This window comes from Lissotriton vulgaris, chromosome 2_1, assembly GCF_964263255.1.
Source record: "Lissotriton vulgaris chromosome 2_1, aLisVul1.2, whole genome shotgun sequence".
In the NCBI taxonomy this organism is placed as follows: domain Eukaryota; kingdom Metazoa; phylum Chordata; class Amphibia; order Caudata; family Salamandridae; genus Lissotriton; species Lissotriton vulgaris.
The window spans coordinates 715,306,044-715,319,359 of record NC_141687.1 but is presented as its reverse complement, the minus strand read 5'-3'; the positions used below and the strand labels follow the sequence as shown (position 1 = coordinate 715,319,359).

Sequence of the window (13,316 nt, the reverse complement as noted above, 5' to 3'; positions counted from 1 at the left end):
AACAAAACGTATTCCCTGAAATGGAAAATGTTCTGCATGTGGTGTAAATCAAAGCAAATGCATCCTTTTTCTTCGTCACCTGCTCAGATTTTGCCTTGCCTTCTTCATTTGGCAAACTCAGGTCATGCTCATGCTTCAATAAAAGTTCACCTGGCTGGTTTCAGACTTTCTCAACTGGTGCTTCCCTCTGGTCCAATAGACTCCTAAAACAATTTCTTAAAGATTTGTTCAGGACATTCCCTCCGGTGAGGTCTTTACCGCCTACCTGGCAGCTAAACATTGTGCTTGCTCAATTAATGAAACATCCCTTTGAGCCAATACACAAAGCTGATATCATGTATCTTTCCTGGAAAACGGTTTTTCTACTGGCGCTTGTGAGAAGGTGGCCTGATATGCAGTGGTCACTATTCTAGTGCCCACTATGTATCAGTCCAGCAACCCTTATTGATGATTGGTTGTAAGTCAACCTTATAGACCAGCTATCCTAGTAGCATGGATACGAGCAGTCTAAGGCTAAAGACTCGAGAGGGCGTGTTAAGCCAGCTGTTTACCACACATATACCCCTTGAATACCCAGTGAAAGGACACCACACAAGTGTTATGAAAATAAACAGTTATTTATTTAAAGATCACAACAGCCCTGTACTCTTTATGAGGACAGGGTACTCAGCACAAACCAAAACTCTTACAAAAATACTTAAGTTAGCACAGTATATACAAATGCCCGAGGGGCACGGAAAACCATATACTCTAAAAGTGGAATGTGAAATTCCTAGCAGGTAAGTACAGTACTAATAGCTTTTGGAATCGCTAGGACTTGACTAGGGAATCGTTAGATTACTTCTAGGAGGCCTAGGGAACTCGGGTGCAGTGTGTGCACTCACGCGAGATGCGGACAAAAGTCTATGGTAGCTAGGAAATAGAAAGTTAGTGTTCTCGGGCGAACCCGACCTGGTAGGGAGAAAACGAAAGTAGATTCTGACCCTTGGATAGTGAGGCTATGCTGGGGCACCGAAATGCCGAAGTTACCTAGCCCAGGGGCTGCAGCTGCATAGGTCTGAAAAGACGTCGGGAATCCTCGTAGACGGACCAGGAGCCGGAAGAAAAGATGCTGGCCGGTGACCAGTGAAGAAAGTTCAGTTGGATCCAAGCCTGGATCTCGAAGATAGATGACACCTGAAAGCAGAGGGGACCAAATTCGAGACTACTAGCCAGTAGTCAGTGGGCACCAGGAGGGCACCGGATGGTAGCCACCTCGACAAGGTGAGTGGGTGACGCTTGACTCGAAGATCTCACGGACCAGGAGGCGTTGTCGGCGACCAGGATGGAGGATCGAGCTGTCCCACGAAGATAGAAGCTGTCGGCGTCGCTGGACCCAGGATTGGGCAACAAAGCCTTGGCAAATTCAAGCCCACGCGGTGGACCTAAAATGGCGTCTGGAGTGGACCAGGAGGGTCCGGGGTGCCTCTCTTGAACAAGGAAGCAAGGGCCAGCCTGGAGCAACCAGACCAGCAGAAGAGTTGTCGTCGGGCGTCGTTCGGAAGGCCACAAGCCAGCCGGCTAGTAGCCAAACAACGCGGTGCACAGCAAACAGCAGAAGGGCCCCACGCCGATCGTGGAGATGCAGGGAGGCTGACCTTGGGTGCTGGAGCTGCGCTGGGTCGGGGCTTCTCGGACCCCAAAGCACTCACCAGTGGAGGACACGGCGGGCTTGCAGTAAAGATGTCGTGCAGTCTTGGCAATCGTCGGTCCCTCGGTCTCGTCGCACTCACGGTTCTCAGCTTGGCTGTAGAGGTGAGTAGAGGTCAGAGGTGCCAGGGAAGCCGGGTCTCGTCGAGCTGGGTCGTCGGATTCGTGATGAAGGACTTGCAGCAGACCGCAGTGTTCTTTAGGATGGTGCCCGCTTGATGCAGGGTGACTACTCCTTAGCCACAAGGGAGAATCTTGAAGAAGAAATCGTGAAGTCCTTTCGAAGAAAGTGGTATCTTGATTCCAAAGATGATCTAATTTGAACAGGGGGCCCGCTCCTATCTTTATACTAAAAAAAAGGGGGCTGACCCGGTGACTAGGTCCTGCCTATGGGTGGGACCAGGAGGGGGGTGGTTACACCCCTCTCCCCTGCCGGACTTCCCCAGGCCAGGGGCTGGTGTGCCCCTGGAACTGGTTCTGACTGGCCTATGCGTAGTGAGCACCGGGGTGCCACTCAGCAGTCACCTTCCTGAAAAGCCCTGCCTACCCAGGATACACAAAACCATGTCTGGGACGGTGCTAGCACCGCCCCGGACAGGAAACCCTTTGTCCAGGCCTCCCTCGCTGGAAGGACTCCCAGCAGCAGGAGGTCAGACTCGTGTCTGTGGTGGCAGCATCCATTTTGTGGAGCTGAGGCTTCAGTTAACTTTAACCGGGGTTCACAGTTACATACATGTTGTGTCCCTCTAGAAGGGTGGAATGCTAACCCCGTCGCCAGAATTGGCGAGGGGTTAGTATTCCAATTCGTATGACACCTTACTCGACATGTTTTGATAAAGCAATACCAAAGATAGCATTTAACCGCGAGGATTATAATGCACTTAAGAGTATATGGTATGCGATATCATGGAACAGCTATTAGGACTTGATTCCGCAAGCTGCAGACAGGCTCAGCTCATGCCAGAGCACCATCTCACACGATTCCAAGCACTCTGCCTTCAGGATTGTCAAGGCCTGCCATAGGAGTGACTGATAGGAATCTGTGTGTCCATTTTAGGGTTAGGTATAGGTATACTACACCTACAGCAAAGGGTGATTACACGACTTTGCCCCAGCTGTCATGCAGCCAGTTGTGTCAAATTTAGGAGGCCAGCCAGGGGTGGCATAATACATGCTGCAGCCCCTGGCAGCCCTGGGTACACCCATGCCCTGAGTTACAGGGTCTGATAGGGTGGCCCAGTACCAATTGGAAATGTACCTAGGGTACATGGAATCCATTTTAAAGAGAGCAGTAGGCCTGGGGTCCTGATTGGCAGGGTCCCAGGTCGACTATGTCCAAAACCAGCTAAAACACAGGGCAAAAAGTTGGGGGCAACCATAGTCAGGATGTACCTTCCTACAGCGCTTACCTCTGAGAGATGAGTAAGCGAACTCCAAGCTTTCTCAATTCAAGACCCTTTCCTCCAATTCAGGCAGGACAGTGATTCAAAGGACAAGGACTAATCCTAAATTCATTCCAAAGGTCCCATCTGACTTTCACCTTAATGAGCCTATAGTCCTGCGGTCTTACTTCCCGAATCCACTTTCTGCAGCAGAGGTCTCTCCACTCTCTTGATCTCAAACGCTGTCTTCAGTTCTACATCCACAGAACAGAGACCTTTCGGAAGTCTAAACAACTCTTCGTTACCTTTAGCAGACCTAGGAAAGGTCTTCCATTGACTAAGCAGAGCATTTCACGTTGCATCTCTGCAGCTATTGTTTTTTGTCATCAGTAAGCAGGACATCCTCTGCATTCCAAGGTTCGTGCTCATTCCACTAGAGCAGTCTCAACCTCCATGGCGCTCTTTGCGGGAGTGCCCATCATTGACATCTGCAGAGCGGCGACATGGAAGACGCCGCATACGTTCACCAGGCACCACTGCTTGGATACTCATCTTATGAAAGATGCAGCAGTGGGACAAGCTGTGCTCCGTCATCTATTTCACTAGAGGCGAGCCTTCTCTTTCATCCCACCTTCCTACTGTCTACTTGCACATTTCTCTTTTGTATTGCATTTTGGTACCTTTTTGCATTTCACAATCTATGTTCTTATCTAGTGATTGCATGTTGTACCATTCGAAATGTGCTTGCTATTGCTCGCAACTCTGATTCAGGCATGTGAATCTATGAAAGATACCCCTAATACTGGATAAGAAATGCGTTACCTGTAACTGCAGTTTTCCAGTATTTGTATCTTTCATAGATTCACAGGCAACCCACCCACCTCCCCTGGAAGGGCTCACCTTAGTTTCTCTCAGTAGTATACTACTTAGCACTGTGCTTAGGAAAATCTGAGGGACTAGGGCTCCTTCCAGGAAGGTTCTAGAGGGTGGTGATAGCTGATTGGCTCTTGGCTAAAGTTTGGTCCTAAGTTTGGTCCTTTTCTCAAAAGGACATGGATATGTTACTAATGAGAGGTCTCAGGCCCATTTCTATATCTATCACATTACTTTATTTATGTACCGGGGACTCCAACCCCAACGACTGGGAATGATTCAGGCATGTGAATCTATGAAAGATACCAATACTGGATAACTGCAGTTACAGGTAAGTAACGCATTTCTTACTGTGAAATGAGTCCTGGGTTATCTTTTAACTGAATCTGATTATCATTCAGCTATTAGCTGGACACTATGCAAAAAGTGTATAAGATTTCCAATATAAGTATTCCTTTTAGTTAATACTTAACCAGAGTCTTGTGTGCAGTTTTTTTAATTGAAGACTAGGCCTTGTGATTGGTTTGGATTCTTTCCTCCGGGATAACACTTTAATGTTCTGAAAGCACACTAATGCTGTTGTGTAAAAGTGATATACTTAGGCACTATTATCCATATACAGAGAGGGCTTTGATAAGCTGCATTGATGAGACTATTTAATAAAATCTGTTCTCTGAAAGTGGTTGCTAATTGATAACGTGGCAGCTGCTCCTCCTGTGGGGAAATTGCTAAGAATAAAAAAATTCCTTTTTTTTTAAATTCTAAACTAGCCATTGATTGTTACTTTGTTTCTCACAATGCCAACCCATAAATACTGATAATAGAATTACATTTTAGTTTATTGTATTGCCAAAATGAACTCTTTATTTTTCCCTCAGTATACACTACCGATGGAGTTGATAAATCAGCAAAACCTGACAGACTGGATAGAAATCCTGAAATCTGTTGTCGACAGGGATGTGCCTGCTGTGAGTAACCATTTGCTTCCTTTTGTGTATTTATTTGTTTTTTTGTTGAAAGCTCTATAAATTGCACATCCAATAAGCTTTGCTTTTAGTACTTTTCCCATCCAAACTTAACCTTGTTCTTCTATTAATCAACAATGGTAAGTTCTTTTTTGGTTTGGAGGAGAAATGGTGTTCAACTAGTACTCGTCCAGTTACTATATCATCCTTCATTCTTTATCAAAGGCTAAGATATACTTTGAAACCTTCCATTTGTACACGAGCAGTGTATGCTAAAATTTTGCATTGCAGAATTTACTATGTAGCCTATTGATGGCTCTTTTGGCACAGCAACGTTAAGTAGACCATTTTAATCTTTCCTTCAGTCGGCATTTCATGCCAGGACATTTAAAAATGTTTTTTTTTTTAATCAATCTTCTCCCAAATTGTGACTTTTACCCCATGTAGAAGACTGGACTCTGAATTCCTTTTTGCATGGTCTTTCTGAGGGTTTGTGACATGGTGCGGATTGCAAGGAGACTGATATTCCCCCAAACTGTTAGCACTTGTTGTACGCCTCTATCTCCACCACCCATGTGAATTTTTTGTTTTTTTGTTTTTGTTTCACCCTTTGTTACTACTACATGTTCTTCATATCTTATGTGATTTCCATGCTAGTTTGATGTTTACAGCAATCTGACTTTCATTCTCCTTTGAAGGCCACTTGTCATGATATGAATAAATGACCTTAAGGTTTCTTCAACACAGGTTCTTCATATTGAGTGGATACATTTTTAAACTGTTTTCTAAAACGTTTCTTTTTTTTATTCAAGTCCTTTTTAATGAGAAATACAAGTAAAAGAAATACATATATGTATGGACACAGGTAGATGAATAAAAATTAGTAAAATGAATCGCAACAAAAAAAATTGATCCGACCTAAGTAATACATACAAATAAATTGTTGCGTACATGATGGAGCACTCAAACACTTAATGACTACACCCAATATCCACAATGATCTTATACAGTGAGCATATCAGTAGACGAGAATAGCTATTACAAGTGATCAAGCATTGTCTTTACATTCGATACAGGAATAGTTGTTACAAGTGGTCAAGCAATTAATTAAGCAATCAAGTAGCGTGGATACATTAAATACATTGAAGTTGCAATAAGAATACATATGCTATTGTGATAGAAAGGACTTACGGAGGATCAAATGAGAATGAAGAAGCGTCTAGGGACTTCCAGAGTTTCTTGTGGGATGTACGCCAAGGGGAGTTGTGGAGGATCGGGTTATCCGCCCCTCCTAGGAAGGACAGCCATTCTTGCCAAATTCTAAAGGACACGTCTTTAGCATTCTTCCATTTGCATAATATGACTTTGCAAGCTGCCGGTCATTATCGTTGACTAGTGTTGTCTAGGACGCCCAATACAATGTATGAGAATTCTCTGGGGGATTGATGTTGAATAAGTGTTTTATGCAACTATAAATTTTATCCCAGAACACTTGTAAGGAGGGGCAGGTGAAGAGCATGTGGACAAGATCACCAACAGCAGCGTTACAATTCCAGCATGTTGGATGATCTCTTAAATGTAGTTTTTCAGGAGTCCAATATGACCTGTTAAGAATCATAAACTTGGTTTGGGCCAGGATAGGAGAGATTTTATTTGCGATGGCTAAGCTGTACATTTTATCCCATTCAAACGTGAGATTGGTAGAGTTGGTTTCTGATTCCCAGTGGGTCTCATTACATCTGTGACTTTCTAGCGTTGGGTAAAAGGAGTTAATATATCTTCGATACAATATGGCCTGCCTTCAAGATTTTTGAGTCGAGAGGTGAGCCATGGATCCAAGGGTTTAATGGGACGTGCTGAAAGTAGGGCTTTTAATTTAAAAAAATAAATAAAAATCCATGTTTTTTAACAAATTTAATCCAAATTGGGTTTTATAGGTCAGAATGCCTACATGGCACAGAATGTGCAATATGAACTGCTTTAAAGTTCCGCAGATACAGAATTCACTTTACATTGCTATGTAAAGTGGTCCTCATATGTCAATTCTGGCTGATGTGACAGAAGATGGCTTCAAAAGCAGATCTTGCCAAGTGACTTGTCTTCTGTATCTCTTTGCTGCCAAGTTTAAAGGCATATTTCTGGTAGACTTCACACATTTCAATACAGAATGGTGGCATGGGTATGTGCCCATCATTGGTATTTAGTGCATGCGCTATTAAAATTACCTGATGTCTGTTTTGACAGGTGATGTTTTTTGTTGAGTACAATATGTAGGCTGGATTAATTGTCTTATTTTAATCTTTGTAGTGGCACCATCTGAAATTACTGGTAGCATTTCACAAATAGTATTACAAATTATCCCCACACGTCTCCACTAGCAAATAATGTGCAATAATGTATAGGAGATTCATGTGGTGAACATGTATGTGTGGGATAAAGTGGGAGCTGAATTTGTAACAGTTTCTATCCTGAGTATCAGAATTCACAACAAAGATGTGAGTGCAAAAAAGGTACTTTGCTGGCAATACAATTTTTTTTAATGAAGTTAAGTGATATCCTATGTCTTTACACTACTTTTTAAATGTTTTTATTCTAGGAAACCCTTCAAGTTGATGAAGAGGAAAGACCAGAGCTGCCATGGTGGAAATGTAAAAAGTGGGCATTGCACATCTTGGCACGACTTTTTGAGCGGTAACTAATCTGTTTTCTCTGTGCAGTACAAAGCCAGAAAAGTTCAGATTCTGTGCTTAGCAAATGGATCACACTGAATTTTGGTATTTCTGTCACAGTTATGGAAGCCCAGGCAACGTCTCCAAGGAATACAATGATTTTGCAGAAGTGTTCCTCAAAGTGTTTGCTGTTGGTGTTCAGCAGGTAGGAATACACCCAATTTTAGAAGCTTTTTCACACCTTATCTTGCATTAAAATTTGCAAAGATATTGTATTGGGAATGTCTTTTCTACCTTGCCAGTTAGATTAAGAAAGTCATTCTAGATCATTTAGCTTATTTTTTTTGTTTCAGTATTTTAGAATTTTTCAGACTTGAGTGACCCTCTGGCCAGATCACTCCATCAGTTTTTTACAACTAATGTTGCGAGTTAATGTCCTTGTGTGCTTGTATATGTACCACCATCATGCTCTCCACCTCTAGTCCTGCTTTACTCTGATCACTTACCATGCTTGTCAAGACATTGCCAATCAAAGGCTGGGAAAAGGCTAATATTGAGGATACCAGATAATTAGAAATACTAATATATTGAGGGTGCCTTTTTTGCATGGTTAGCCTCGCACTTTTTCCTAGTTTTGATGTAGTTTCAGTTGTGGAGCACAAAGTCCCTGCCAAACTGGTCCCCTGTGATTCTTTTCTAAAAACAAACCCCCCATTGGTATTTCTGCCCCATTGTAAGTCCCTAGTGGGGTACTCTGGGTATCTAGGGCATGAGAGCTGAAGAGGGTCCTTTGGAACCCCCCCCCCCCCCACAAACCGGGGCTATTTCAATGCCCCTGCTGTTGGCATGCCCCGGGGAGGGAGAAAACCAAGTTGACATGGCACCCTGCCTTGGTGCCATGCTAGCTAACACTACCTGAATTCATAGGAAGTCACCCCTCTAGTAGGCCTCCCAGACCTAAGGCAGGGTGCAATATACCACAAGTGAGGGCATATCTGCATGGGAATATATGGCCGTACAATATTGTGGTCCATTTCCTAATATTGGAAGTGCCGGTGCAGCCATAGAGTACATGAGCTGGAAACTCAACAACTCAAGTTCCACAGCTCCATGATGGCTTCATTGAACTCGGGAGTGTTTGGTACCAAACTACTTTCAGTTAATCCACACTAATGCCAGTGTGGTATTTATTTATTGTACCATGTACTCTGAGGGCACCTCCGAGGTGCTCCCTGAATCTGTCAAACCCTGTGTGGTCTCTGACCAGCTGTAGGCAGCCAGCCACCACCAGGATTGTTTCTGGACCCCTGGATAGAGAGCCTCTGCTCTCTAGGACTGGAAGCAATGCACATCCTGGGCAGAGGTGTCGTCACCCCTCCCGCAGGATGGGCCAATGCTCGTGGTGGGAAGCTTCAGAGGCCTGCCGTCTTTGTAATGCGACCCCCCCCAGCCTCAGCTGCTAGCAGCATATGATTGCCCCCAGTTTTCACCCCCACTTTGAGCAGGAAAGCTTAAGAATAGGAGGTGTGCCTACCTCTGTCAACTCCATCCCTAAGGTGGGGGTGGAGAAGACGAAGCACAGCTTTCAGTCCCGCCAACCTGAAGATTAAAGAGGGAGGGCGGCTCCAGTCAGGGCTAGGTCTTTGCCCCCTCCCACAGGAGGGTGGCATAATGGAGGGTATAGTCACCCCAGGTAAAGTGCCCTACAAACTACTCCCCTAAAATGCATCCTAAATGTAGTCTTTAGGTGGCTCCCCCTGACCTAGACCTGCACCAGACTCCCTCGGCGTGAGTGAGTGGCACATCTGTGCACTGAAGTCTCTCCAGTGATCCGGACCTTCAGTCCAATGTTGGCTGACTGCTCCTGACCTCCATGATGGCGCCTGCAGTGTGAATCCAGAGGCTCTACCATGATCGGGACCAGCTCCGGTAAGCGTGTCGAAAGTCACCCCTGCACCAGAAGCCCCTGGGCCTTGGTTCCCCTTAGCCCCCCTAAATCCTAACTTACCTCAGTCGGTCCTCCTCCAATCTTCGGTGCCATGCCAGCACCCTCTTTTCTCAAAGAATCCTCATTGAAAAGCATTTGCCTGTGTCAGAAATGCTTAGCACCACCCTCTGATACACCTAACTGCTCGCCCACACTACCACAAAAAAGTATTTGGGATATTATGTGGCTCTGCAAACCAATTTGGGTTTCCCTGGACTCTTTATACAGTGTACCTTGTTTTGGTCCACTTTATAAAGAGCTAGTTTCCTACACCCACTTCTCCCCATACCCAAATTCGGAGGAGCTCAACATAATGAAGCAAACCTCACCTGGTCACATCTCTGCGCTGGTGGGGGGCGGCCTTTGACTTCAGTAAAGGAAAGGGTCAATTAGTAGTGCTTTATGCAAGTCGCTCTACTTCAGTAGAGGCCCAGCTGTGTGAACATTTTATTAGTGCCTTCGAGACACTGAATTTCAGGCAGCCAAACATTTCACACTAGCTTGCTGAGACTTTTTGGGTGTAGAATCCCACAGGCCCAGACAGTGGTGGTTCATGGACCGCCTTCACCGGTGTCTCCTTCCTCACATACGGCTGCCGTGCAGGCCGGACCTTCTCACGAAGTTCAGGGGGCAGATGTTGACCCCAACCTCTCGTCTTTGAGTTTGGCGGCATGGCTCCTGAGAGAGTGCAATATGGCCATTTGAATCTACCAGAAGTTTGTATGGACATACTGAAGGAGGCTAAGCAACCTTCCACTAGGGCTTATTATGCTTACAAGTGGAAGAGGTTTTGCATCTGGTGCAAGTCCAAGGACCATGACCTGACGACGGGTAAGGAAGATGTCATCCTTCCGTATCTTCTACACCTGGCGCGGTCTGGCCTTCATGTCCAATCCATTAAGGTTCATCTTGCTGCGCTGACTGCCTACAGGAAATGACCTTCGCAGACTTCCTTCTTTCAGATCCCTGTGATCAAAGGTTTTTTGGAAGGCTCAAAGAAAGTGTTCCCTCCTGTCCGGCTTCCTTCGCCTTCATGGGAATTGAACGTGGTGCTGTCCAGATTGATGAAGGAGCCTTTTGAACCTATTCATAAGGCTTCGTTGCAGCGTCTGTCCTGGAAGGCGGCGTTCCTCGTGGCCATTAAATCGGCCCACAGGGTGAGGGAAATTCAGGTGTTGTGTTGCCAAGAACCTTATACTGTATTTCATACTGCTAAGGTTATTATGCATTCTCTCCCTAAATTTCGTCCAAAGGTTATGTCTGATTTCCATGTTAACCAGACTATAACTTTACCTACGTTTTTTTCAGAATCCTTTATCTCCAGCGGAAAGGTCTCTGCATTCCGTGGATGTTCGGAGGGTGTTGCAATTTTAGCTGGATAAAACCAAAGATATTTGTAGGTCAGACCAATTATTTATCAATTATGGATCAGTCCGGACCGGTCTTGCTACCTCTGAACAGTCCATCTCGAGGTGGATTGTGTCCTGTATACAATTGTGTTACCATAAGGCTGATAAGACCTTAGGGGGAAAACCGAAGTCTCATTCCACCAGGGGCAAAGCTGCCACGACTGCTTTGCTCCGTAATGTTCCAATTGTAGAAATCTGCAAGGCGGCTTCTTGGAAGTCGGTCCATACCTTTTTGTTAAACTTTACTGTCTGGACACTGATGCCAGGGCAGATGCTCAGGTTGGGCAGACTTCGCTGCGAAATCTGTTCGCACAGTAGTGGTGTTATTTCTCAGTTCTCCACCGCCGCTTTGGTGTGGGAATGGGCTTGCCATTCTAGCCACTAGATTATGAATATACACCGAGATCCCCTACTACAGAAGGAGTAGTTTGTCCTGTAACTCCAGTTCTGTAGTAGGGGTATCTCTGTTATAGTCATAAGCGCCCGCCCTCTTCCCCGGTGGAGAGAGATATTCATGTAAGAAATGCTACAGGTCTAGCGTGTTACGCCTTCAAAAAGAACTGAAAGTAAAAGGGACCTGCACTGCATTCTGGGATACTGTGAGGCTTCTGGAAAGTTCTCTTAAAGGCACAGTATCCTGTTTTGAGCCACATAATGGCAGCCTATGGAGCTTGTCTGTCCACTTCTTCCTCTCTATCATTCCAGAGGGTTTTGCTGTTAAAGGCAAGGTTTTCTCTGTAGAAAACCCTGAACAGGCTGTGCTGTTTGTGGATTTTGGTGGAATTTCTAGTTGAAGTACTGGACAGTGTAGCCTGTGGATATAGGCTGCATTATCTGTCTTTAACTTCTCTTGAGTCTGCAGTTCTGCATGTTTTGACAACTTAAGAGATTATTTTTGATTGCTCCGGGGTCCGCGCACATGGGCGGGACTATTCACTAGATTATGACTAGAACAGAGATATCCCTACTACAGAACTGGAGTTACAGGACAAACTACTCCTTCCTTGGCCGCTCTGGGTCCAGCCTGTCGGTGTGGCGGAAGTCGTTCTAGCGTCTCCTTCGGCGCTGGTCGACGTTGACCTGACTCCGGTTGTTGACTCTACGGCGCCGGGCTGTCTATTCCTCTTCGGATGCCTCCTCTTCGTCGCCAGAGGTTCGGCGGTTGATGGTGTCTTCCTCTCTGGAGACTGGTCGCAGAGTTGTGACTTTTTCCCCGGCGTAGTCTAAGGACTGTCCTTGGCCGTCGCCACGGCCGCAGTCTTCGCCGGAGGCGCCTCGGGTTCCTCATTCTTCAGTCCTCCTTCTGTTTCCAGACTTGGCCTTTCCTAGGTTGGCCTGGGGGACGGTCACCTTAGTCTGCAGCATTCGCCCACAGAGGAGCCGCTTTCCCCACCGCAGGGGCCTACGGAGGCAGGTGCGGCCTTCGCTCTCGCTGTCTCCACGGCTGTGGGGATCTTGCGCATGGGAGATCCAGTGGCCCACTGCCCCACGGATCATCTTCTGGTAGTGCTCCAACAGGGCTCTGATGGTCAGGAGCTGCTTTTGCCCTTCGAGGCTTCGCTCCACAATTCTCTCCTGGGGGCTTGGGGTCAACCCGCCACGGGGGACCCGGTACCGCAGCACCTTCTGCACCGCCACCGTCCTACCCCTCCTGATCCCATCTTTCTCTTCACCCTTCGACCAGGGGCACTCTTTTGCAGACTGCTTTTCCCTCCCAGTCATCTGTGTTGTCCCCTCAGTCATGGGAGGCGCGCTGGTTGGATTCCTGGGGACGGAATATCTCTGCCTCCACCGGTGCGGCCTTGCGGGCTCTTAACACTGTCCTGGCAAGGGCCACTTCTTGCTTGTAGGATTCGGCTGAGTCCCTTCGGTCTGCTGCTTCTAGTGAGGGTGCCGGTGTTTATCTTCGGCACCATGTGTTGGATGGCCGGGAGATGGCGGTGTTCAATCTTCGCTCCACTCTGGATGTGTCTGAGGTGCTTGGTCGTGCCATGGCCTCTCCAGTGGCCCTTTGTCGCCATGCATGGCTCTGGGATTATGTATTCCTGGAGAACGTTCGGGAATGGTTGGTGGACCTTCCCTTTGATGGCACCCTTTTGTTCCACACCCTTGCGGACTCTGCCATTCAGAGGTTTCTGGTGGGGCTCCGCCCTCCTCCTACTCCCACTTAGTGATTGAGTTGTTCTGGTTTTGGGAGGTGTTCTTTCATTGTGTTCTGGGGCCTTGTGAGTAACCCCGGTGGTGGGTGTTCTGTGTGATTGTTGTTCCTTCCAGTCCCTTGTTGGACTTTGATGCTGTTGGCTGCTGGTCCGGCCCCTTTTTGATTGTGGTTTTGGCTGTTG

General features: G+C 46.5%; 1 protein-coding gene across 2 annotated transcripts in view; it reads left to right on the top strand.

Moving 5' to 3' along the window:
* Positions 1–13,316, top strand: part of IPO7 (importin 7) — a 262,709-nt gene that overhangs the window by 68,085 nt on the left and 181,308 nt on the right. For both annotated transcript variants that reach the window (XM_086955971.1, XM_086955972.1), the window contains exons 6-8: positions 4,823–4,912; positions 7,506–7,600; positions 7,699–7,783. In XM_086955971.1, the coding sequence (XP_086812097.1) occupies positions 4,823–4,912; positions 7,506–7,600; positions 7,699–7,783 (270 nt within the window). The remainder of the gene's footprint in view (positions 1–4,822; positions 4,913–7,505; positions 7,601–7,698; positions 7,784–13,316) is intronic.